A 22,721-nucleotide genomic window follows, 5' to 3' on the forward strand; every position below is an offset into this window, starting at 1 on the left:
CACGATTGTGTGCTAAGCAAACTTTTATTCTTTATAAATTACCAACTCTAGGATATTGTTATTGAAGCAAAAAATAAAGCATTCACAAAATGTCTGAATAGATAAATAAAACCAACAATATGCTGCACACAAGAGACTTAGAGTTAAGGACACACATACGTTAATGGTTCATGGATGAAAAAGAATATTCCATGTCAATAATAACTAAAAGAGTGTATCTTTCAGACTCTCAGACAAAAGAGATTTTTAGGAAAAAAAAAATCTGTCACTACAAAAAGAACTTTACTATATGGTAATAAAAGGCTAATTTGTCAAAATAATATAACAATTAAAAATATATACATACCCAATATAGGAGCACATAAATATATTGTAAAAGGAAAATAAATTTTAGGGCCTCCAAATCACTAAGCTAAAGGGAAAAGTCAAGCTGGGAACTGCTTAGTGCCAACCTACCTCCCATTCTATTCACTCACCTCTCTGCCACTGACACAAATGTGTATCTGACTGCCTCCTTTGGAGAGGCTAATCAGAAACTCAAAAGAATACAATCATTTGTCTCTTATCTACGTACGACCTGGAAGCCCCCTCCTCACTTCGAGTCTTCCCACCTTTGCTTCAAGTTGTCCCACCTTTCCACACTGAATCAATGTACTTCTTACGTATATTGTCTGCTGTCTTATGTCTCCTTAAAATGTATAAAATTAAGTTGTTCCCCTCCACCTGGGGCACATGTCTCCAGGACTTCCTGTCACAGGTGTGCGTGTCCTTGACCTTGGCAAAATAAACTTTCTAAATTAACTGAGACCTGTTTCAAAAATATGAAAATATATTAACAGATGCAGAAAAACAGACAAATATGATAATACTAGGGGACTTTATTGCCCTACTTAATACAACACATCATTCAGACAGAAAGAAAATAATGTACTTGCATAGCACTAAAGAACTACACCTAAAAGACATATATAGATAACCTTTCACCCAACAGTATACTTATTCTTCTCAAACACACATGGAACATTCTCCAGGATACATCATAAATCTGGCGAGCCTCAACATTCCAGTCTTCAAGTGATCCTCCTGCCTCAGCCCCAGCTGGGACTACAGGTGTGCACCACCTTGCCAAGCTAATTTTTAAAAAAATTTTTGGTAGACATAAGATTTCACCATATTGCCCAGGCTGGTGTTGAACCCCTGAGCTCAAGCGATCTGCCCTCTGTGGCCTCCCAAAGTGTTAAGACTACAGGCGTGAATCACCGCACCCGATCTGATATCTTTATTCTAACACCAAATATATGGAGTTTGCTGAACACCAACCAATCTTCCATCACCAAATGGGTGTCCAACAACTCAATTCTGACAACACCAGGGTCAGTATAGACCCCACCGGCTCACGGCTCAGTCCCACAATACTGCTTCCACTCCACATGCCAGTCACAAGCCCCAGGGACCCATCTATACTTCAGAGCAACTGCCTATAAATCCTGGGCTTCCATAACTCCCTCCCTCAATTAAAGGATTTGATAAAACCACTCACAGAGCTTAACAAAAACACTTTACCTATTTTTACCAGATTATTAATGTTGGGTACAATTCAGTAAAAGAAAGGGAAAAAATATATAGGACAAAACAAAGTGAGGGAAAAGAGGAGGTGGGTTAGTGAATCTTGGTAGTTTTAACTATGGTCTCTCCAATCCTTTGTGCCCTATAAAAAAAGCTTACAGCTAACAAATAACCTTTTCATTGACTTTGATGGTGCTCCCTCTTTAGGTATCTCAAATTCACAGACTCTAAATTCTCATTTTTCCCTTATAAACAAATAATTTTGTCTCCAGTGTTCACAACAGAATACTGGTTAACCAAACTTTACTTAAGTTTCTCTCCTTTACCCAGGCCCCTGGACTCTGCTCCACCTTCAGTTTGAGATAGCATACAACCCCTCTTCATGTCCCTCCCAAGAACAGGTTGACGTCAGGGTGAAACATTCTCCGATCCTGAATCTGATTTTGCCATTCTCCATTCTGCCCTCTCCCTCACACCTTCTTTCTAATCTTGTCTGCTCCTCCACATGACAAATAGCCCTTTTCTGCCTCATTTTGGAGATGCTTGCACGTCTTATGCTTGGTGCTTTCCCCAATGCAATATTCCTTAGAATAAAGTCACTTCTTACCTCACTGAAATTTATTTGACAATATCTAGGAAGAGCCCCATGACAATAACAATTACCCCCTCTCAGAGGACATCAGAAACAACCTCCTATCCCAACTCTCACTGAATCTACCTATGGATCCTCAGCTTTCCAGGGTTCTGCAGCTTCTCAGTATAAAGGCTCCTTCCATGTCTAATTTGAGCCAGGCTGGGACACCTGCAGGAAAGGTTCCCCAGTAAGTAACAACTGGGCTATTGATTACCTCCTTTGACAGTGTCAAGATTGGCCTTACCCTGCAGTTAACGGGCTTAGGTCTGATTCCCAGTCAAGGTTATCCCCTTCGTTTTCTACAAAAGGAACTCAGTGTTTGAAGAATCCAGCAGAATTCCTCAAACTCAGTGCTGATGTTTACAGGAGAAATGGAAGTTGGAAGGCACTTACATTTCATACTTCAACGAGAAAAGGCAAAATATCAATTTCAGACAGCAAACATGTCATTTAGGTATTATTTCCATAGTAACAAATAATTAAGCAATCATTTATGAGCACTTCCAGGAATGTCAAGTCCTAGTCCATAGAATTTAACATTAAACTCAAACATGCAGGTAACAGGATACAGAGTAGACTTATCCACTGTCACAAATTCTCCACCATGCAGAAAAAAGAAACTGATGTTTTGGCAAATCTCTATAAATCACCAATTTATCTACCACAATTTCTTGTGGAAATGTATTCACTTTTCTGCAGCCATAAAAGAAGAGAAATTTTTCCTACTTCTTTTCACCCAGTAATATTTTTATAACTAAGCCCTGAGATCCTGTGTGAAATAACTCCCAAAATGTACAGATTTCAGAAACTTACTATCCATGGTCAGGGAAAAAAAATGAAAGTAAGAATTTTTGACAAATAAAATACATCACTATATTTTTTTAAAATTCGTATTTTTATGCCTCTTTGACAATATTTTCCTATTTTTCAGGCTCTACCAATAGAATGCAGTGTGCAGTTAATAAAAATGAAAGCTGAAATAAGTAAATAATCTTTTCAAGATGACAATCCCAGGGAGTGGCAGTACTGGCTAGAATGGTATGTCTGACTCAAGTGGCAAGTTAGGCCATCCTATGATATAGATCCTCCCACCCCCATCCTGCTCATTGAAATCCTCAATGACCACCCTCCCAAGGGCCTCTGCACTGTGTGCCTGTGTGCCTGGAGTACATTTTTTGTTTTGCAGGTCCTTGTATCACCTTGCTAGAATGAACATTCAATGTTGTTGGGGATACTTTTTCTCCCTTCACTATTCTGAAAAAATCCAGATGGTAGGAATTATTTCTGCCTTTCCCATCAATATCAGCATTCCATTGGCTGACCAGCAATGTGTCTCTAAAACATGGAAACTGGATTTGGAGAAATAAAATCTCAATGCCACAAGGATTTGGTTTTTTGGATGAAAAGTAAACAAGATGAGTGCTCTCAGCATCAGGGCACTCAGCTGCTCCCCTGAGGCTCCACCCTAAACCTCAGGCTGTCCACCATGAGGAGATGATGTAGTAGCTGTTATTCCCTAGACATTCCAAGAGACATGGCCACCATAGGTATCTGTGGTCTTTCCAGACAGTTCTGAAACCTAGGACCAGGAAGACAATAGGATGGATGAGGACGAATTACCTTCTAAAGTTGGGAACCTAAATCCAAGCACATTCTGATAAGGTGTCTGCACCTGAAAAAAGATGCATGTTTTCACCACTGTTATTCAACATAGTACTGGAAGTGCCAGCCAGAGCAATCTGACAATAGAACAAAAAAATAGGCCGGGCGCGGTGGCTCAAGCCTGTAATCCCAGCACTTTGGGAGGCCGAGACGGGCGGATCACGAGGTCAGGAGATCGAGACCATCCTGGCTAACACGGTGAAACCCCGTCTTTACTAAAAAATAGAAAAAACTAGCCGGGCGAGGTGGCGGGCGCCTGTAGTCCCAGCTGCTCGGGAGGCTGAGGCAGGAGAATGGCGGGAACCCGGGAGGCGGAGTTTGCAGTGAGCTAAGATCCGGCCACTGCACTCCAGCCTGGGCGACAGACCGAGTCTCCATCTCAAAAAAAAAAAAAAAAAGAGAACAAAAAAATAAAGGGCATCCAAATTGGAAAGAAAGAAGTCAAATTATATCTTTGTTTGCAGATGATGTAGTTTTATATTTGAAAAAAACCTAACTAGAACACTATTAGAACTAATAAATTTAGTCAAAATACAGGATTTAAAAATTAGTAGTGTTTCCACATGCCAACAGTGAACGATGTGAAAAAGAAATCAAGAGAGTAATCCCATTTACAATAGCTACAAATTAAAATCAAATACCTAGGAAATTAACTTAAGCAAAGAAGTGAAAGGTCTCTACAATGAATACTATGAAATACTAATGCAAGAAATTTAAAAAGACAAAAAAAGGAAAGATATTTTATGTTCATGAATAAAAAGAATCAATACTTTCTAAATGTCAATACTACCTGAAGCAATCTACAGATTTAATGCAATCCCTATCAAATGATCAATGACATTCTTCACAGAAATAGGAAAAACAATTCTACAATGTAGACAGAACCACAAAAGACTCAGAACAGCCAAAGTCACTGTAAGAAAAAAGAAACTGGAGGAATCATACTATTTAACTATAAATGATATTACAGAGCTACAGTAATTAGAACAGCATGGGGCTGATCAGTAAAACAGTAGACAGAACACAAATATAAATCCATACATCTACAGCAAACTTATTTTTGATAAAGGTGTCAAGAATATTTATTGGGGGCTTAGCATGCTGACTCATGCCTAATCCCAGAACTCTAAAAGGCTGAGACAGGTGGATCACTTTCTCAAACTCCTGGATCAGGAGTTTGAGACCAGAGTGGCCAACATGATGAAACCCTGTCTCTAATAAAAATAGAAAAATTAGTCGGATGTGGGGGCGCAAGCCTGTAGTCCCAGCTACTCCAGAGGCTGAGGTGGGAGAATTGCTTGAACCTGGAAGGCAGAGGTTGCAGTGAGCCAAGACTGTGCCACTGAACTCCAGCCTGGGTGACAAAGCAAGTCTCTGTCTTTAAAAAAAAAAAAAAAAAAAAAAAAAAAGAAAAGAAAAAAAGGTGTTTATCAGGGAAACTGCTATAAAAACTCAATATTCATATTCAGAAGAACGAAACTAGACCCCTATCTCTGGCCATATAAAAAATTAAATCAAAATGGATTAGAGACTTAAATCTAATACCTCGAACTGCAGGGATTCAATCAAGCTGGTGGGAAAAATATTAAAGATAGTTTTCTATCTATGCTTAATTGCTTTCTACTTGGGAAGTCCACAATGTCAATTACTCTCTAGTAGTGTTGACTCAAGCCTTTGTCAATTTATCTTTACTAAACAAACGTGAGTCTCACTAGCTGGTCAGGGCCACAGTCAAAACTGTTTACAGAACTCTCCGGGGAGTCTGTAAGTGGCCCAGACATCAGCTAGACTGGCAAAACAGAGTATCTGTGTATCAGTGTACTTTATTCATCCGTCGTTTGGGTCAGGGTCTGTGGGCAGACCCCCGCATCAAACTATGAAACTACTACAAGAAAACATTGGTGAAACTCTCCAGGAAATTAAACTGGGCAAAAATGTCTTGAATAATACCCCCACAAGCACAGGGAGCCAATGCAAAACTGAACAAACGGAATCACATCAAGTTAAAGAGCTTCTAAACAGCAAACAAAACAATCACCATAAAGAGCTTCTAAACAGCAAATGAAACAATAAACAAAGAGAAGACACACAAAATGAGAGAAAATATTTGCAAACTGCCCATCAATAACCAGAACAGCTTTATAGGATAAGATCAAATAATCTGATTATGAATGTGCAAAGAATGTTTATAGACATTTCTCAAAAGAGGGCATACAAATAACAAAAAGGTATATGACGAGGTGCTCAACATCATTATCATCAGAGAAATGCAAATGAAAATGACAATGAGATATTATCTCGCCCCAATTACAATGGCTCTTATCCAAAAGTCAGGCAATAACAAATGCCGGTGAGGATGTGGAGAAAAAAACTCTACTATTCTCTTGATGTGAATGTAAATTAGTCCAACCACTATGCAGGACAGCTTAGAGGTTCCTCAAAAAATGAAAAATAGAGCTACTATATTATCCAATAATCCCATTCCTAGGTATGTACATAAATCAGGACATCAAAGAGATATTTGCACCTCCATTTTACTGCAGCAGTGTTCACATTAGCCAAGATTTATCCATTATTTATCAACAGATGAATGAATAAAGCAAATGTGGTACAAATACACAACGGAGTACTTTTCAATCATAAAAAAGAATAAGATACTGTCATTTGCAACAACATGGATAGAACTAGAAGTCATTATGTTAAGAGAAATAAGCCAGGCCCATGATGGCAAACTTTGCATGTTCTCACACATTTGCTGGAGCTAAAAACTAAATTGATTTAATTCACGGAGATAGAGAGCAGAAGGATTGTTACCAGACGCTGGAAGGTATAGTGAGGGGTTGGGGGAAGTGGGGAAGATTAATGGATACAAAAATAATTAGAAAGGGTAAGATTTAATAGTTGCTAGTACAACAGAGGGACTATAGTCAAAAGCAATTAAATTGTACATTTTTAAGTAACTAAAAGAATGTTATTATATTGTTCGTAAAACAAAGAATACTTGAGGCAATGAATAACCATTTATGCTGATATGATTTTTATGCATTTCATGCCTTCATCAAAATAACTCACATAACCCATAGATACATATAGGTACTATGTACTCACAAAAATTATAATAATAAATAAAATATAAATTTAAAATGAAAAGTGTAAAAACAAACACTGGTCCTCATTTCTTCACAGATATATGAACTTAACACCATGCTGATCACATTGCCTTTGTGAGAATTCCTGAACACAGTTAAGAATTTGTACTACTTCAGTTGAGCACAATGCCAAAAACATGTAGAAGAGAAGAAAAATTCTATTACATATGTGCAGCACAGCCTGACCTCCTCCCAATACAGCATAGTGCAACCCAGGAGAAACTCCCAACTCTATGCTTCTTCCTCAGGAGAGAAAGAGAAACGTGGAATGTATGTCTACATTCCTGTCTTTTGAGGGACTGTCCAAAGAGGAATTTTGTTTCCCCTGATGTAGAGTGCTGAAGGAGATGGTGGTATACTTCGGATGACAGCTATGCATATTTTGCATTAACATAAGAAGCAATCCTGGTTGGGCGCGGTGGCTCACGCCTGTAATCTCAGCACTCTGGGAGGCCGAGTCGGGCAGATCACGAGGTCAGGAGATTGAGACCATCCTGGCTAACACTGTGAAACCCCGTCTCGCCGGGCGCGGTGGCTCACGCCTGTAATCCCAGCACTTTGGGAGGCCGAGGCTGGCGGATCACAAGGTCAGGAGATCGAGCCACTCTGGAAAAAATTAGCCGGGCGCAGTGACGGCGCCTGTAGTCCCAGCTACTCGGGAGGCTGAGGCAGGAGAATGGCGTGAACCCGGGAGGCGGAGCTTGCAGTGAGCTGAGATCCGGCCACTGCACTCCAGCCTGGGCCACAGAGCGAGACTCTGTCTCAAAAAAAAAAAAAAAAAAACCCCGTCTCTACTAAAAATACAAAAAACTAGCAGGGTGCGGTGGTGGGTACCTGTAGTCCCAGCTACTCAGGAGGCTGAGGCAGGAGAATGGCGTGAACCCGGAAGGCGGAGCTTGTAATGAGCTGGAGCTTGTAATGAGCCGAGATTGCGCCACTGCACTCCAGCCTGGGCAACAGAGTGAGACTCCATCTCAAAAAAAAAAAAAAAAAAAAAAAAAAGCAATCCTAAAAGCATATCAGAACTAAAGAGACCAGAAGTGCTGAACAACTGTCAAAAAGAGAAACAACATCAGAAGCACCATACATCCTGATTTCAAAAACCTATTATAAAGTTATAGTAATTGAAATACTTTATAAAATACCAGTGAAACAGAACAGAGCACACAAATAATCCTTTGCACATATTATCAAATGAAGAGTAATTTACACATCCATATTCACGGTAGCATTATCTACAAAAGCAAGTATGTGAAAAGAACCAACTTTTCTCAAATAAATGAATAAAGACAATTTCAAATATATAAATAATTAAATATTATTCAGCTTCTTTAAAGTAGAAAATTTTGCTAAATCCACAATAAGGATACATTTTTAAGGCTTTATTTATGTGGAAGAAGCCCAGGCACAAAAGGAGAGTAACAATATAATTCCACTTATGTAAGATACCTAAAGTAGTTAAACTTATAGAAACAGAAAGAAGACTAAAGTGTGTTGGGGTTAAGTGGAGAAGAAAATGAGTAGCTGTTGTTTCATGGACAACCTGTTAGAATGCAAAACAACTTTTTTTTTTTTTAAACTTTATTTTAAGATCAGAGTATATGATGTGCAGGTTTCTTATACAGGTAAACTTCTGTCATGGAGGTTTGTTGTACAGATAGATTGTTTGGTCATCAAAGTATTGAGCCTAGTTCTCATTATGTAACACTGAATTATACAACACATCCTTTCATACCACCTGTAATAAAACTAGAAATCAAAAGCAGAAGCAAAATTGCCAAATTCAAAAATATGTGAAACTCAACACAGTCTTGAACATATTTTTATTTGTGTCAGTTGATTTAATATTGTTAAATGACCACACTACACAGTGATATTAAAATTCAATGTAGTCCTAATGAAAATAAAAATGATACTTTGTGAAAAAGTATTTTTTACAATTCTTACTTTTACATGGAGTTTCAAAGGACCACTGATAGCCCAAACATTCTTAGAAAACAAGAACAAAGTTACAGGCACGATGTTTCCTGTTTTTCGAACAGATAACAAAACTAAATAAATAAAAATAGTGTGGTACTTGCAAGAAGACAAATAGATGACGGAACAGAGCCCAGAACTCAAAAACAAATCATTGCGTACATGTTCAAATGATCTTCAACAAGGTTGCAATAACCACACAATAAGAAAAAGACAGTCTTTTCAATAAATCGTGTTGGAAAACTCTATATCCATACGAAAATACTGAGGTTGGATCCTTCCCCTGAACCATATACAAAAACTGTCTTGAATGAGTTAAATATAGGAAGAAAGATTATGACATTGATCTCAGCAATGTTTTCTTGCATGTAACATCAAATACATGAGCAAAAAATTTAAAAGCACAGAAAAGTGGGACATTAAATTTATCTCTCCACATTAAATATGTAGTAAGAGTCCCACTTAAGCAGCAGAAAAGCCAAAATATATGCATATATTTGACAGAAGATAACATCCAGAAAAACTCCAAAAAACAACAAAAAAAAAGTTACATGACTAATAGACAGGAGATGAAAATGTTTCTCCAAAGAGGAAATACACAAACAATTATTGAAAAAAAGTTCTAATCTTTAGAAAAATGTAAAGAAAAACCACAATGAGGTATTACTGTGCATTAATTAGGATGGCCAATATCAAGCAAACAAAAAATAATATATATTGTCAACAATGTAGAGAAATTGAAACCCTTGTACACTGTTGGTAGAAAAAACATGATGCAGTCACATGAAAAATGTGTAGAGGTTCCTCCAAAAATTAAAAATCAAGTTATTGTATGACCCAGTAATTCCACTTCTGAGCATCTACTTGAAGTGTGCAATGTATACCTGAAAGAAGTATTTGCACATCCATGTCTACTGCAGTAATATTCACTGTTTTATTCTTGCACTGCTATAAAAAAATTCCTGAGACTTAGTAATTCATTTTTAAAAAGAGGTTTAATTGGCTTATGGTTCTGCAGGCTGTACAGCAAGCATAGCAGCTTCTGCTTTAGGGGAGGCCTTGAAAAGCTTCCGGTCATGGCAGAAAGGGACAGTGAGTCATCTCACATGGTGGGAGCAGGAGCAAGAGAGCACAAGAGGGAAGGTGCCACATGCTTTTGAAAAATGAGATCTCAGGAGAAGTCACTCACTATGGCAAAGACAGTACCAAAGGGGCTGGTGCTAAACTATTCATGAGAAGCCAACCCTATGATCCAATCACCTCCCACCAGGCCCACCTCCAACACTAGGGAATGCAATTTGACATGAGATTTGAATGGGGACACAGATCCAAACCATATAATTTACAAAAGCCAAAAAGTGAAAAAACTCAAACACCATCAATAGATGAATGATTTAAAAAGATGTGGCTTATACATACAATGAAATATTCTTTAGCCTCAAATGAAAATATCTCATCAGTTGCTACAATAAGGATAAATCTTAAAGCCATTATTTTAAGTGAAATAAGACACCAACAAAGTGACAGTGTATGATTCCACATATACAAGATAGTTTAAATAGTAAACTCCTGGAAAACGGAAGTAGAAAGGTGCTTGCCTATGGTTAGGGTTGTGAAACCTCAGTGGTGCCAAAGATCAAAAAGGGTTATTTGGGTAAAGCAGGCCCTCACCCAGGTGGCCAACTCAAGGGTCCACAGACATGGCTACAGATAAGGAAATGGGGCACCAAGCTTGGTTTTACTGAAGATTATGAAGCAGTTCTGCAACCTCTTTCAAACTCTTTCAGTTATAATCCAAAAGTGGTCCTTCCTGTCAAGAGACCCGCAGGGAAACACACCCAGTCATGGCCCTGGAGGCAGGCCTGCAGATCTTGGCCTCAGCTGTGGTCCCTGAAGCAGCCCTGTGACTCAGTTCTAGCGCTCACAGCCACAGTCCATGGCCAGTTGTACACACCCAGACCCACACAGAGACTTGTGAAAACTTTTCCCAGGTAGTTAGTAGAAGCCAATCCCATTCATACACATGGCATTTTGCCCATCATATGCAGACAAACTTCAAAACCCTACCCTACTGCCTGCCATATAGATTAATGTCCTCAAGGATATTTAATCTTTCCATGGCCCAGAAAGAATCCATGACTGTCCAAATCTCTGGTAATACAACCATCAAAGGCAGACCCCATATCACTCAAAATGGATGTATGGTAGGTCTTCACTTAATGTTCAAAATAGGTTCTTGAAAACTGCATCTTTAAATGAAACAATGCTGCTATATGCCATTCAAACAACAGACTCAGCAGCACCCTCGTGACCCAGCTACGACCTTTCTTCTTAGCAACCCCAGAGATAATCTCATCAGCCTGGGGACCCAATAAAAGGAGATCTTTACTTGCCAAAGACAGTCTATAGAAACTGTAAGAGTTGTTAGATCCTTCAAATGTGCAGACATGGGGCTGTTTCAGGGACCAAAGCTGAGACCAAGATCTGCAAGCATGCCTCCAGGGCCACAGCTTGTACCTTAACATATTACCGAAAGTTTTGTATCAGAACAATTAGACAAGGAAAATAATAAAGCTTTCCAGCTTGGAATAAAAGTAAAAATGTTACTGTTTGTAGATAATATGATCATGCATATATAAAAAACCCTAGAGTAAAACAACAAAAACTGAACTAATAAATGCATTCATTAAGGTATCAGGATACATAATCAACATAAAAATACTTGTGGGGTTTTTTTTGTTTGTTTGAGATAGGGTCTCACTCTGTTGCCCGGGCTTATCTCAAACTCCTGTGCTCAAGTGATTCACCTTCCTTGGCCTCTAACCTCTGAAAGTGTGCAGGGATTACAGAAATGAAGCACTGCACCTGACCCTACAAACAAATGTCTGTTGCATTTCCATATAGTAACAACAAACTTTCCAAAAAAAAAGAAAAAGTTTCCAATTGCAATAGTATAAAAATAAGGAACTTAATCAAAATAAATGTAAAGGGGCCGAGCACAGTGGCTCACACCTGTAATCCCAGCACATTGGGATGCCGAGGTGGGGAGAACACTTGAGACCAGGAGTTCCAGACCAGCCTGGCCAGCACGACAAAACCCCATCTCCACTAAAAATACAAAAAAATTAGCCAGGCGTGATGGCGCGTGCCTATAATCCCAGCTACTCGGGAGGCTGAGGCAGGAGAATCCCTTGAACCTGAGAGGCAGGGGTTGCAGTGAGCTAACGCCACTGCACTCCAGCCTGGGTGACACAGCGAGAATCTGTCTCAGAAAATAAGTAAATACATAAAATAAATTAAAATAGTAAAGGATGAGATAAAAATGTATACACTAATACAGTTAAGTTATTGATGACAGAAATTGAAGTAGGTACAAATAAATGAAAATATATTCCATTAGGATAACTAATATTGTCAAGGAAGTGACCTGTAGATTCAATGTGATCCCTATCAGAATTTTAGTGGCATTTTTCACAGTAATAGAAAACACAATTGTAAAATGTAAGTGTAATCTTAAATAACTTAAAATACCCTGAGCAATCTTGAGAAAGAACAAAGCTGGGGGCATGATACGTTCTAATTTCAAACTTTACTTAAAGGTCACAGTAATCAAAAGAGTATGGTATGTGCATAAAAACAGATACAAACACCAATGCAACACAACAGGGAGCCCAGAAACACATCCATGCATACAAGGTCAACTAACCTTTGACAAGGCCACCAAAAATATACAATGCAGAAAGTATAGTCTTGTCAATACATGGTACCAAAAAAATTATCCACAAGCAAAAGAATAAAATTAGATTATACCATAAATAAAATTTTCTTATACTACACCCCAAAATTAACTCAAAATAAAAGACTTAAATGCAAGACATAAAAGCGTAAAACTGGCCGGGCGCAGTGGCTCACGCCTGTAATCCCAGCACTTTGGGAGGCCAAGGCGGGCGGATCATGAGGTCAGGAGATCGAGACCATCCTGGCTAACACGGTGAAACCCCCATCTCTACTAAAAATACAAAAAAATTAGCCGGGCGTGATGGCGGGCGCCTGTAGTCCCAGCTACTCGGGAGGCTGAGGCAGGAGAACTGTGTGAACCCAGGGAGGCGGAGCTTGCAGTGAGCCGAGATCGTGCCACTGCACTCCAGCCTGGGCGACAGAGCCAGACTCCGCCTCATTAAAAAAAACAAAAAACAAAAAACAAACAAACAAAAAAACAACGTAAAACTCCTGAATAAAACATATGGAAAAACCTTGTTGATACTGGTCTTGGCAATTTGGTATGTCATCAAAAGCACAGCAACAGAAGAAAATAACAAAAGAGTGGGACTGCATCAAAGTGAACAGCTTCTGTACAGTAAAGGAAAAAAATGACATTTAAAAAAATCCTACAAAATAGAAAAACATTTGCAAGCCATATATCTGATAGTTAATACCCAAAATGTGTAAGAAACTTCTGCAATTCAAAGCAAAACAATAATGATGATAACCTATTCAAAAATAGGCAAAAGGTTAGTTGTTTTGTTTTTCCCACAAAGAAGACATACATACAAGGGAAATCCTGTATGCCATTAGTGAGATATAAATTGATAAAGTCATCATAAATATCAGTAAAAAATAAAAATGGAAGTATGAATACCACCTCTGGGTATACTACCAAAGGAAATAAAATTAGTACCTCAAAGAAATATCTTCAGCCCCATGTTCATTTTAGTTTTGTTTAAAATAGTCAAAAACATTTATATATACACACACAGTAGAATACTATTCAGCCATAAAAGAGAACAAAATCTAGCCATTTACAACATTGATAGACCTTGAAGACATTACGCTAAGTGAAATAAGCCAAACACAAAGAAACTGCACGTTCTCAGTTAGATGGGGGGAATCTAAACATGTAAACTCAGGAACAGAGAATAGAATGGTGGTTGTTAGTGCCTGAGGGTGGGAATATGAGGAGATGCTGTTTAAAGAGTACAAATTTTTAGTTATAAGTTGAGTAAGTCTGAGAAAGCTAATGTACATTAGCATTAGATTAGCAAAACACAATTGTCTTTACAGTAATACTGTAATGTATGCTTATAATTTGCTACAACAGTAGACCTTAAGTATTCTTATGACCAAAAAAATGGTTATCTATGTGAGGTAACAGATGTGTTCATCAACTTGACAATATTTTGTTTCAAAATGTATATGCATATCAAATCATTACATTGTACAAATTAAATATATAGTTATACAATTTTATCAGAAAAATCCATATCACACAAACCCACATATATCTAAGTCCTCATTTAGTGTTCAAAATAGGTTCTTGAAAACTGCATCTTTAAATGAAACAATGTTGCTATATGCCATTTAAACATAACTTGTTTTTATCAATTAAACTCTGGTAAAATTAGTTTTCTTAAACAATATGTTGCTTTACTTAGTTTCCAAGAACCTATCAACAATGTTAAGTGAGAATTTCCTATACACATATATGACTTATATAGGTATGTGTATGTGTGTGACACATAGTTCTATACATAGATGGATTATAGTTCAATGACAGAATCCCAGTAGGCTTCCTACTAAATAACACAAAATTATAAGATAATAGTTTATTAAGAAATAGGGTTAACAAATGAGAGCTTAACATACACTTAGGAATGTTCTAAGCTGGTTAATGACATAGTGCATTTAAGAAATCTAGAAGTTAGGCTGGGCGTGGTGGCTCACGCCTGTAATTCTAGCACTTTGGAAGGCGGAGGTGGGCAGATCACTTGAGGTCAGGAGTTCAAAACCAGCCTGGCCAACATGGTGAAACCCCGTGGCAGGCACCCGTAATCCCAGTTACTCGGGAGACTGAGGCAGAAGAATCGTTTGAACCCAGGAGGTGGAGGTTGCAGGGTGGCGGAGGTTGCACTGAGCCGAGGTCATGTCACTGCACTCCAGCCTTGGTGACAGAGCAAGACTCCGTCTCAAAAAAAAAAAAAAAGAAAAATCTAGAAGGTGAGTAGATACTTTAAACCAATGGTATCCAATCCTTTGAGTGTGAGGACTTTTTGCGGTATCACAAAAATTATTCACAAACCTATTTCTTGTTTCTTAGCTCATCAGCTATCATTATTGTTTGTGTATTTTATAATTTTAAGTGTGGCCCAAGACAAATCTTCTTCCAAAGTGGCCCAGGGAAGCCAAGAGTTTGAAAACCTGTGCTTTAAACTATATTACAATTTGAAAATTTGAATATATAGAGTTTAAATCACAAATTTCAGTTTATACTAAATAACATTTTGAAGTAAAATAACATTTTTTTCATGTTTGGAAAAATACTTATTGTTCTGATAAACTTCTGAGTAAGAGTTTTTGTAGAATTACATTTGCAACTTCTACAGGATTAAAAATCACTAAGTGGAAAAGATGCAACATCTGTCCTTCGTGTTCCTGGGATTTCTAAACCAAATCCCATTATGTCCACTACTCACCTTACATATTTTAGGCCTGATGCAAAAATAATATTTGAAAAAATACTTTAACATAGAGGTCTTCAATAATACAAATACTCCTATGTCTCTAAAAGCAATGCAACAGCAGTCAGATCATGCAGCCCCTTACAAGCGATAAAGTGGACACTGGCTCTCCCTGTAAACTTGAATGGAGGTCACTGAAGAAAAAAAGGAAATTCTTAGAAGATTTAAGAGCATAGGACAGAAGATGACTCTATTTGTGAATAAGAGAAAAAATGCAGCCTTCTCAGAAATTATTTTCATTGGCACAGTTTCCCAAACTACATTTGAAGGCCTGGCTTCCTTCCTGACCTTTTGCCTCCTTGCCTGTGTCCTCTCCTTCATTCACTCTCACCTACCTGGGGGTTTGGCTGCTGTCTCATGTATCTTCAAGTTGTAGGGCTCTTTTATTTGCTCCAGACAGGTGACCAGGTCTGGGTTGGAGATCACAAAACCTGTTTTATTAAAAAAAAAAATTAACATGACTATTGCTGGGGATACTCCAATGACCAATCTATTACTATGCTAAGTACAATAAAGAAATTTAATCCAAAAATTGTTTCCTGACAGAATCTTTAGAATACTTAAATATTTTAAATCTGTGGGTTCTAAGTTCCACTACCCACTGAATCAAAAATAAGTGGTGCAAATTGGATTTTAAGATGTGGAAAACAGTATTTTACATCACTGAATTTCTAGAATTACTACTATCCTAGAGTGAAGAACACAAATTCGTTCAAGAAAAGAGAAGGTTTATGTAATGATGAAACATCCTAAAGATTTTTTTTTACACCAGCAAATTCCCAATTTTTTTCTTGTAGAAAGGAACTGAAAATTAATTAATGCAAAGCAGAAGCTCCCAAGAGACATTCTACAAAGAAAGAAAATGAAACTCTGATAAAGTACTAGGAATTACGTATTAAAAGTTATCCTTACCCAGGGAGACCAGGTTTCTGTAGTTCTCCAACATCACATCTTTATATAAATTCTGCTGGGCAGGATCCAGGCATTTCCACTCTTCAGGGGAGAATTCTATGGCCACATCCCTGAATGTTAAGAGTTCCTGAAAACATATATTTATCATGTGACAGAGTTCTTAATTTGACCATAAGTGAAATAAGAGAACTAGTTGTGACTTATGGGACTGACTGGAATCATCTGATAAAATGACTTTTAACACAGTAATGTTATCTAAAGTATTCTATAACTCTGAGGAAAAAGGAGGGCATGCCAGCAATTTTTGTTGCTGCAGTAGGAATATAGGCTACACTCACCTGTCCCTACCAAAACGGAGCAAAGCAGGTCCTATGACCTCCTGGAACAAAAGGTGAACTCACGTCTCATTAAAGTATGGAAGCCCTCACGCTTGACCCTGGCCTTGCTGTTAATGTCACACAAGAAACTTAACAGGATCTATAGGGAGGGAACAGGTGACTGTTTCTCTTCAAACTGCCATGTGATTCTACTGGAAGACTGGGCTGAGGGTCACTTAGTTAAACATTGCCTCTCAAGCTTCAATGTGCATATAAATTTGGTATTCTAGGCCTCACTGTAAGTTACACAATTCTGCAGGTTTGAAAAGGGTCCACGAATTAGCTTTTTACAGCAAGTCTCCCGTTAATGCTGATGCTCCTCCCCCTAGATCCATTACAGTACCACTCAGCTAGAGAAAGCAGACACAGCAGAGTCCCTTACCCCAACACCCTTATCACAATACAAATACTTTTCATCTGAAGACAAGACCAGCAATCATCATCCTGAAAGATGGCATTCTCTGCAAGCCCTTTAAAGGTTACAGAGGCTGGAGATGGTTGCAATGTCTGAGTAAGTCTGCATTTGAAAAACAGCACATCCACATGCATTAATGCGATATTTATGGAGCATGTACTATGTGCTCAGGAGTATGTAACAGAGCACTGTGCTGGGAAGCTCATATGATGTGTGCTAATTCTCATAGCATCCTGGGAGGTGGGTACAAAGTGTGTCATACTTCCCAGGATTTAAATGCAGGGTCCCAGCATTTTCTGTTTTTTCTTGTTTTCCTATCGGTGATTTTAAAAAAAATACATAGAATAATAGCTCAATGTAGATAAATGGGACAGACATAGAAGAAAATTTTAAGTACAATTCAGGAATTTTTTATTTTTGTGTTTGTAGTTACTATGAGACTTGTGAAAAATCCACTGGAACTGCAAAGATGGAGAACAGGTTGCTGGATGGGATGTCTCTAGAAATACTGGTTTTAATTTTTTGTAAAATAATTTAAGGCCCCAAAGTACATTGCTTTTCCCCATTTATCTGCTTTTGGGTTTCAGGAAATTGGGAGCACCAGCTCTGGAGAGAGTACGAATAGCTACCCCAAACTCTCATCTTCTCTAAGCAGTTCTGTGAGGCATTGCAGTGTGGGGTCAGACCTGGACAAGGTTCAGTAGATGGTGGATCTGGGCAGAGTTGGGACAGAAAATGGGCCCTAGGCTTCTGCTTTCTAGGCCACTAAGTAGTTTCAGTTTTGTCTTTTCTAAGCCCATCCAAGAGAAATTTGATTCCCAGAGTTTGTGTAATTTTTTATCTATTTTGCCACTTCCCCATCTGTAACATACAATAACAAGGAATTTAACCAAAACCCTTTTGTTTTTCCCGACCAATTATATTTGAAGCTAAATATTTATTCTTAGCAAGGCAAACACAATACAAATAATGACTTCTCTTTTGTCCATAAACAGCCCTGCAGGTGGTGGCATCAAAACTCACCAAACAATAAAAGGGAAGTAACCCAAATGAAGCTTAAGTCTCCTGTACAGTTTTCATCTTTGTACTGAATACATGACACTGAATTTAATCATTTATTCATGTGCTCTAGAATGCAAGTTCCTTGATGGTAGGGACCATGACTATTTCATCTCTTTTCCTAATGACCATATGAAACACTGACCCCAGTCTGCACAGGACATCCTCAAATGTCTCAAATACTCACTGACGCTGCTGAGAGTGTCCCCAGTGACCCTAGGCTGATGCCCCCATAGTGATCCAGGCAGGAGAGACTCAGGCTGACTTTGCGGGGTGCAAACAGAAAATGGAACTGCCCTGATGGAGCTGCAGATCCTGGATCCGGATGTGATATCCCCTGTCCCTGATCAGCTAACTCAGGCAGGGGAAGGACAAAAGTACTCTAGTAACACAGGGAGGCATAGTTGGGATTATGGCTCTGGATATTTAGTGGCCTTGACTTCCCACTGCTAAGGTGCTTGTTTACATTTACAGATTCTGTCACAGCATTGTGTTCACACCAGAAGCCTCTTACACAGCTGTAGCAGGTCACTGGACAAGATCCAGAAAACTCAAAGGGCTCCACTCTGAAAGTGGGGCTTAAGATGTCTATGTTGACCTCTCATGATGCAGAAAACACCTTCTGTGACTTTTCTGTATCTCTTCAACCCACAGTCTGGCCCTGTCTTGTGACTCTTAGGCAGAGGCCAGCTTTTACGTGCAGATTCTAGGTGAGATCAATGTGTGCTGCATTCTTGAGTTACAGGAAGCAGAGTAAAATCAGAGGAAAGACCTCATGAAGCCTCCTTCAACACATTCTAAAGAATATTTTGAGCTAAAAGGAAAAAATTGGGGTAAACATAAGTACAGAGTTTGAGCCAAAGCTTGAAGACTGCAATCCTGGAGTATAAAGTTGCCCTGAATATACACTCCAATTAGAAGCAGTTACAAGCATATTTTTAAAGGCAAAAAGGAAGCCAGAGAGCAGACTGATAGAAAGGTGTCAGATATTCTTACTGGTTTATAGAAGTAACATTGGTTAGTGATTGGTCATATACATAGTTAAGCTATAGGATATGGGTTATAGTGTCCAGCGTGGCATTATTAGGTTAATTTACAGACACCTGTGGCAATAGCAAGCAATTTCAAAAGACAAATAGTTCAAGGAGGGGAACAGTATGTGAGTGTGGTCTCTTTTTAACACATCTCTGGGTCTGATACATTTAAAAACTTATATTTCTCAGATAAAAGTTCTTTTATCAAATTCCAGGACATAAATTCAGAATCTAGAACTGCACATTTAGGTCTTGGAGGGCTGGTGAGCTATGCACATTTGTGGGCATTTGGGGAAGGGGAAGTGGGAGGGAGCAGAATTTCTCAGGTTTAATCGATGCGTATGTGTGATTCTGGTTAGGTTTATGGGCCCCAAATCTCTGAAATCAGTGTCAGAATGGAAGATGCCAGGAGCACTGAAGGAGGTGAAATAACTGATTACTGTTCTGAAAAGTTATTTTTGTAGAAATTTAGTCTAACTGCTCTAGAAAGGACTGTAGATCCCAAGAGAGAGACCATTCTGTTTGCAGATTTGGGAAACACTTTGCCGCACAATTTTAGGTTGTGACTGGAATCTTAAGAAAGAATGTTTTCTGAAGTGAAGACTGCTGGACATTTTGTGTACAACATCTGGTAATTCTGGACAGTGTGTGGAAAATATAAAAGCTAAAACATCTGCAATCCTAAAAAAGTCTCCACAATAACAGAACCGCAAGAAAATGTTTTGTTGTATAATTAAATCAAAATGTGATGTGCATCACAAGCAATCTAAGAGAACGCAAACACAGAAAGTCACCATAATTAAATCTCAAGTAGAAGCCTTGAAAGCACCATTTGCTATACACGATTTATTATAATTTCACCTTGTAATCTGAGAGGTCATCTGGGTTTTCTAATTTTTTCTAATAATTAAAGAAAAAAACATCCACATCTTCATGACAGGATGTAGATTTGCAATGTGGCTAGGTACCTGCTGAAGGCAGCCTCCTAGTCTCCTACAGAAACTGTGAAATAGGGTGGTATGTTCTTGCTATTTACATTTCAAAGCAATAGTTCCCAGGTCCCAGATGAAGGCAATTTGGAGCCAAAAAAGACAAATGACCTATTTAACTGATAAAAAATGACTTACATATATTTCAAAGAAGCAAAGAAAATATTTAAATATATAAGTTCTCAACCTAAATGCTTTAAGAAAAGGGAGAAGAGCAAAAATTCTTCCCTCATTCTAAAGAGAAAGCATTAAGCCTCTTCTAATTTGTGTTTGCTCCTACAACATCCAGGCCTAAAGACCTTGTCTTGAACTCACTATGTCTGAATTCTCATAGGCACCTGAGGGATGGACACCGTAGAGAATTTGTGGGGAAGGAAAAAGCAGAAGAGAGAAAGAAGCTATCAAGAGCCATGGGTGGCAGCAGGGCAGGACTGACTAAAGCACTGGTTTGTACTACAGGTACAGGCTGAGGCAGGGCTATGCTCTGATTCCTGTATCTATAAAGACAGAAGAGATTAGGATCAGGCGGTCCAGAAGGCTGGGTAGGTGAAGGAAGCAAGTTCCTGCTACAGATCCAGTGTCTGCGGTTGAGATGAGCCAGGAGACTTCTGGGCACTGCGTGTGTTTTTGGCAGAAAACGCTAGGAGCAAAGCAGCCATGGGCACAATTCCTGAGGGTGGAACCCTGTACTGGGAGGAGTGGGGCAATGCGAATACCCGGTGGGCGCGCTCAGGAGTGGGTTAGCATTGGGTGGGGGCTGGCAGCAGGGTGAAGGGAAGGGATGTTCCTCAGAACTCCTTTCCTCTGAGTTCTGAGTCCCCTCTCCCCGGGAGGAGACCTGGAGGAACCCGACAGTGCCCAGCGGGACCGCGCATGTGCAAAATCCAGGCGCGCCTCCCGCAGACACCAGGCATCTTCCTCCAGCCCAGGCTCAGCCACGTCTTTCTTCTGACAGAAAACTTGCGGAGTTTCCTCAACACCAGCCAATGCTCCAACCCCAACGGGGTGTCCAGCAACTCACTAACGACCCCAGCCAGAGTCAGCGCAGACCCACAAGCTCCGCGCTCTTCCCGCAACTGCCCCCCTGCAGACGCCAGTCCCTGCCTCTGGACACCCGTCTTCATTTCTGAACGTCTGCAACAAACCAGGGGCGCCCACACCCTCCTCAAGTTCCATAATGTGGCAGAACCACTCACAGAACCCAGCGAAGCGCTGTGCGCATGACACCAGCGTATTCTAAAAGATGCCGCTCAGGAACAGCCACGCGGAGGAGGCGCTCAGGGCAAGGGGACTGGTGGGAAAGTTGGGGCGGGCGGGTGAATGGCTTCCCTTCCTCACACACCTCACAAAAGCCTTTCCTTCAAGACCGGCTGGCAGCCCCCAAACCGCGAGCCATGGCCGGCGCTGTCCCATTAATGAGTCCTGTTTGCTCACATGAACTCTATGTTTTGACGGGGCCTCCATCTCATTCTGAAAAGGGTAAAGTAGGGACAGGACCCCGGACCACAGCTCCTCCCACGCGGTGCCCGCGCACGGCCGGGGTCTTCCCGGTGAGCTCCTCACCCCACAGCCCGGGGAAGGTGCGGGGCTGCGGGCGCAGAGCTGAACGAGGAGGGCTGCAGGCTGGGCAAAGCCGCCCTGCGGGGACCGACAGGAGCTCGGGTCCCTCACCGGAGGGGACTGAGGACCGAGCGCTGAGCGGCGGCAGCGGGGACTCCGTTCACAGACTCTGTCCCGCCGCCGCCATTTCCCGCCGCTGCCGATGAGGCCCCCACAGCCTCGCGACGCCCTGCCCGGCACACTCACCATTTCCCCACTTCAGGGGATCCGGGAGTCTTAGCTACAAATCATCCAATACCCGCTGGTCACTGAGCGACGAGAGGCTGAGGCTGCTGCCGAATCCCCCAGGCCTCCCTGAGCCGAGGACGCAAACAACAGTAGCCCTAACCCAAGCCCTGGCAGGAGCCATAGGAAAAGGCCCCGCCAGATCCCGGAAGCCACCGCCTCCTCTCTGGCTGCGCGCCTGATTGGGCAGTTCTCAGTCCGACACTCTGATTGGATAATACTCCAATCCCCGCCCTCAGGCCTTGAGTAACAGAAATCGCGACCACACACTCCACTGATGAGGCAAGAGTGACAAGCTGGGGCCTCCAGGCCCTTTCAGGCAGGGCTTTCTCTCCGGGCTTGACCTGAAGCAGCCCAGGGGTCCCTTTTTGACCTTGTGTGTAAGGTTATGTCCACTTATAAAATACACGCACGCACGGACACACAGACGTACACACACGCGCGCACACGTAGATACGGACGCACACACACACATGCATGCACAGGCACACACTTTTTCACAAGTGGAAGCAATATAATGACAATTATTTTAATAGTTTAGATTTCATAACCCTTCTGGCCGCTAGTCTTTTGAGTAGGAGACCTGA

The 22,721-nt window shown here is 40.3% G+C and overlaps 1 protein-coding gene across 1 annotated transcript in view; it reads right to left on the reverse strand.

Annotated features, from left to right (window-relative positions):
- Window positions 1-22,302, reverse strand: part of LOC126955171 (zinc finger protein 595) — a 32,203-nt gene extending 9,901 nt beyond the window's left edge. Inside the window, exons 1-3 of the mRNA XM_050791464.1 lie at window positions 22,096-22,302; window positions 16,416-16,542; window positions 15,839-15,934 (exon numbers count right to left, since the gene is read on the reverse strand). Of these exons, the coding sequence (XP_050647421.1) occupies window positions 15,839-15,934; window positions 16,416-16,542; window positions 22,096-22,098 (226 nt within the window). The 5' untranslated portion in view covers window positions 22,099-22,302. The remainder of the gene's footprint in view (window positions 1-15,838; window positions 15,935-16,415; window positions 16,543-22,095) is intronic.
- Window positions 22,303-22,721: the final 419 nt, after the last annotated feature.

The sequence above is a fragment of the Macaca thibetana genome, chromosome 5 (genome assembly GCF_024542745.1).
Source record: "Macaca thibetana thibetana isolate TM-01 chromosome 5, ASM2454274v1, whole genome shotgun sequence".
Taxonomy (NCBI): domain Eukaryota; kingdom Metazoa; phylum Chordata; class Mammalia; order Primates; family Cercopithecidae; genus Macaca; species Macaca thibetana.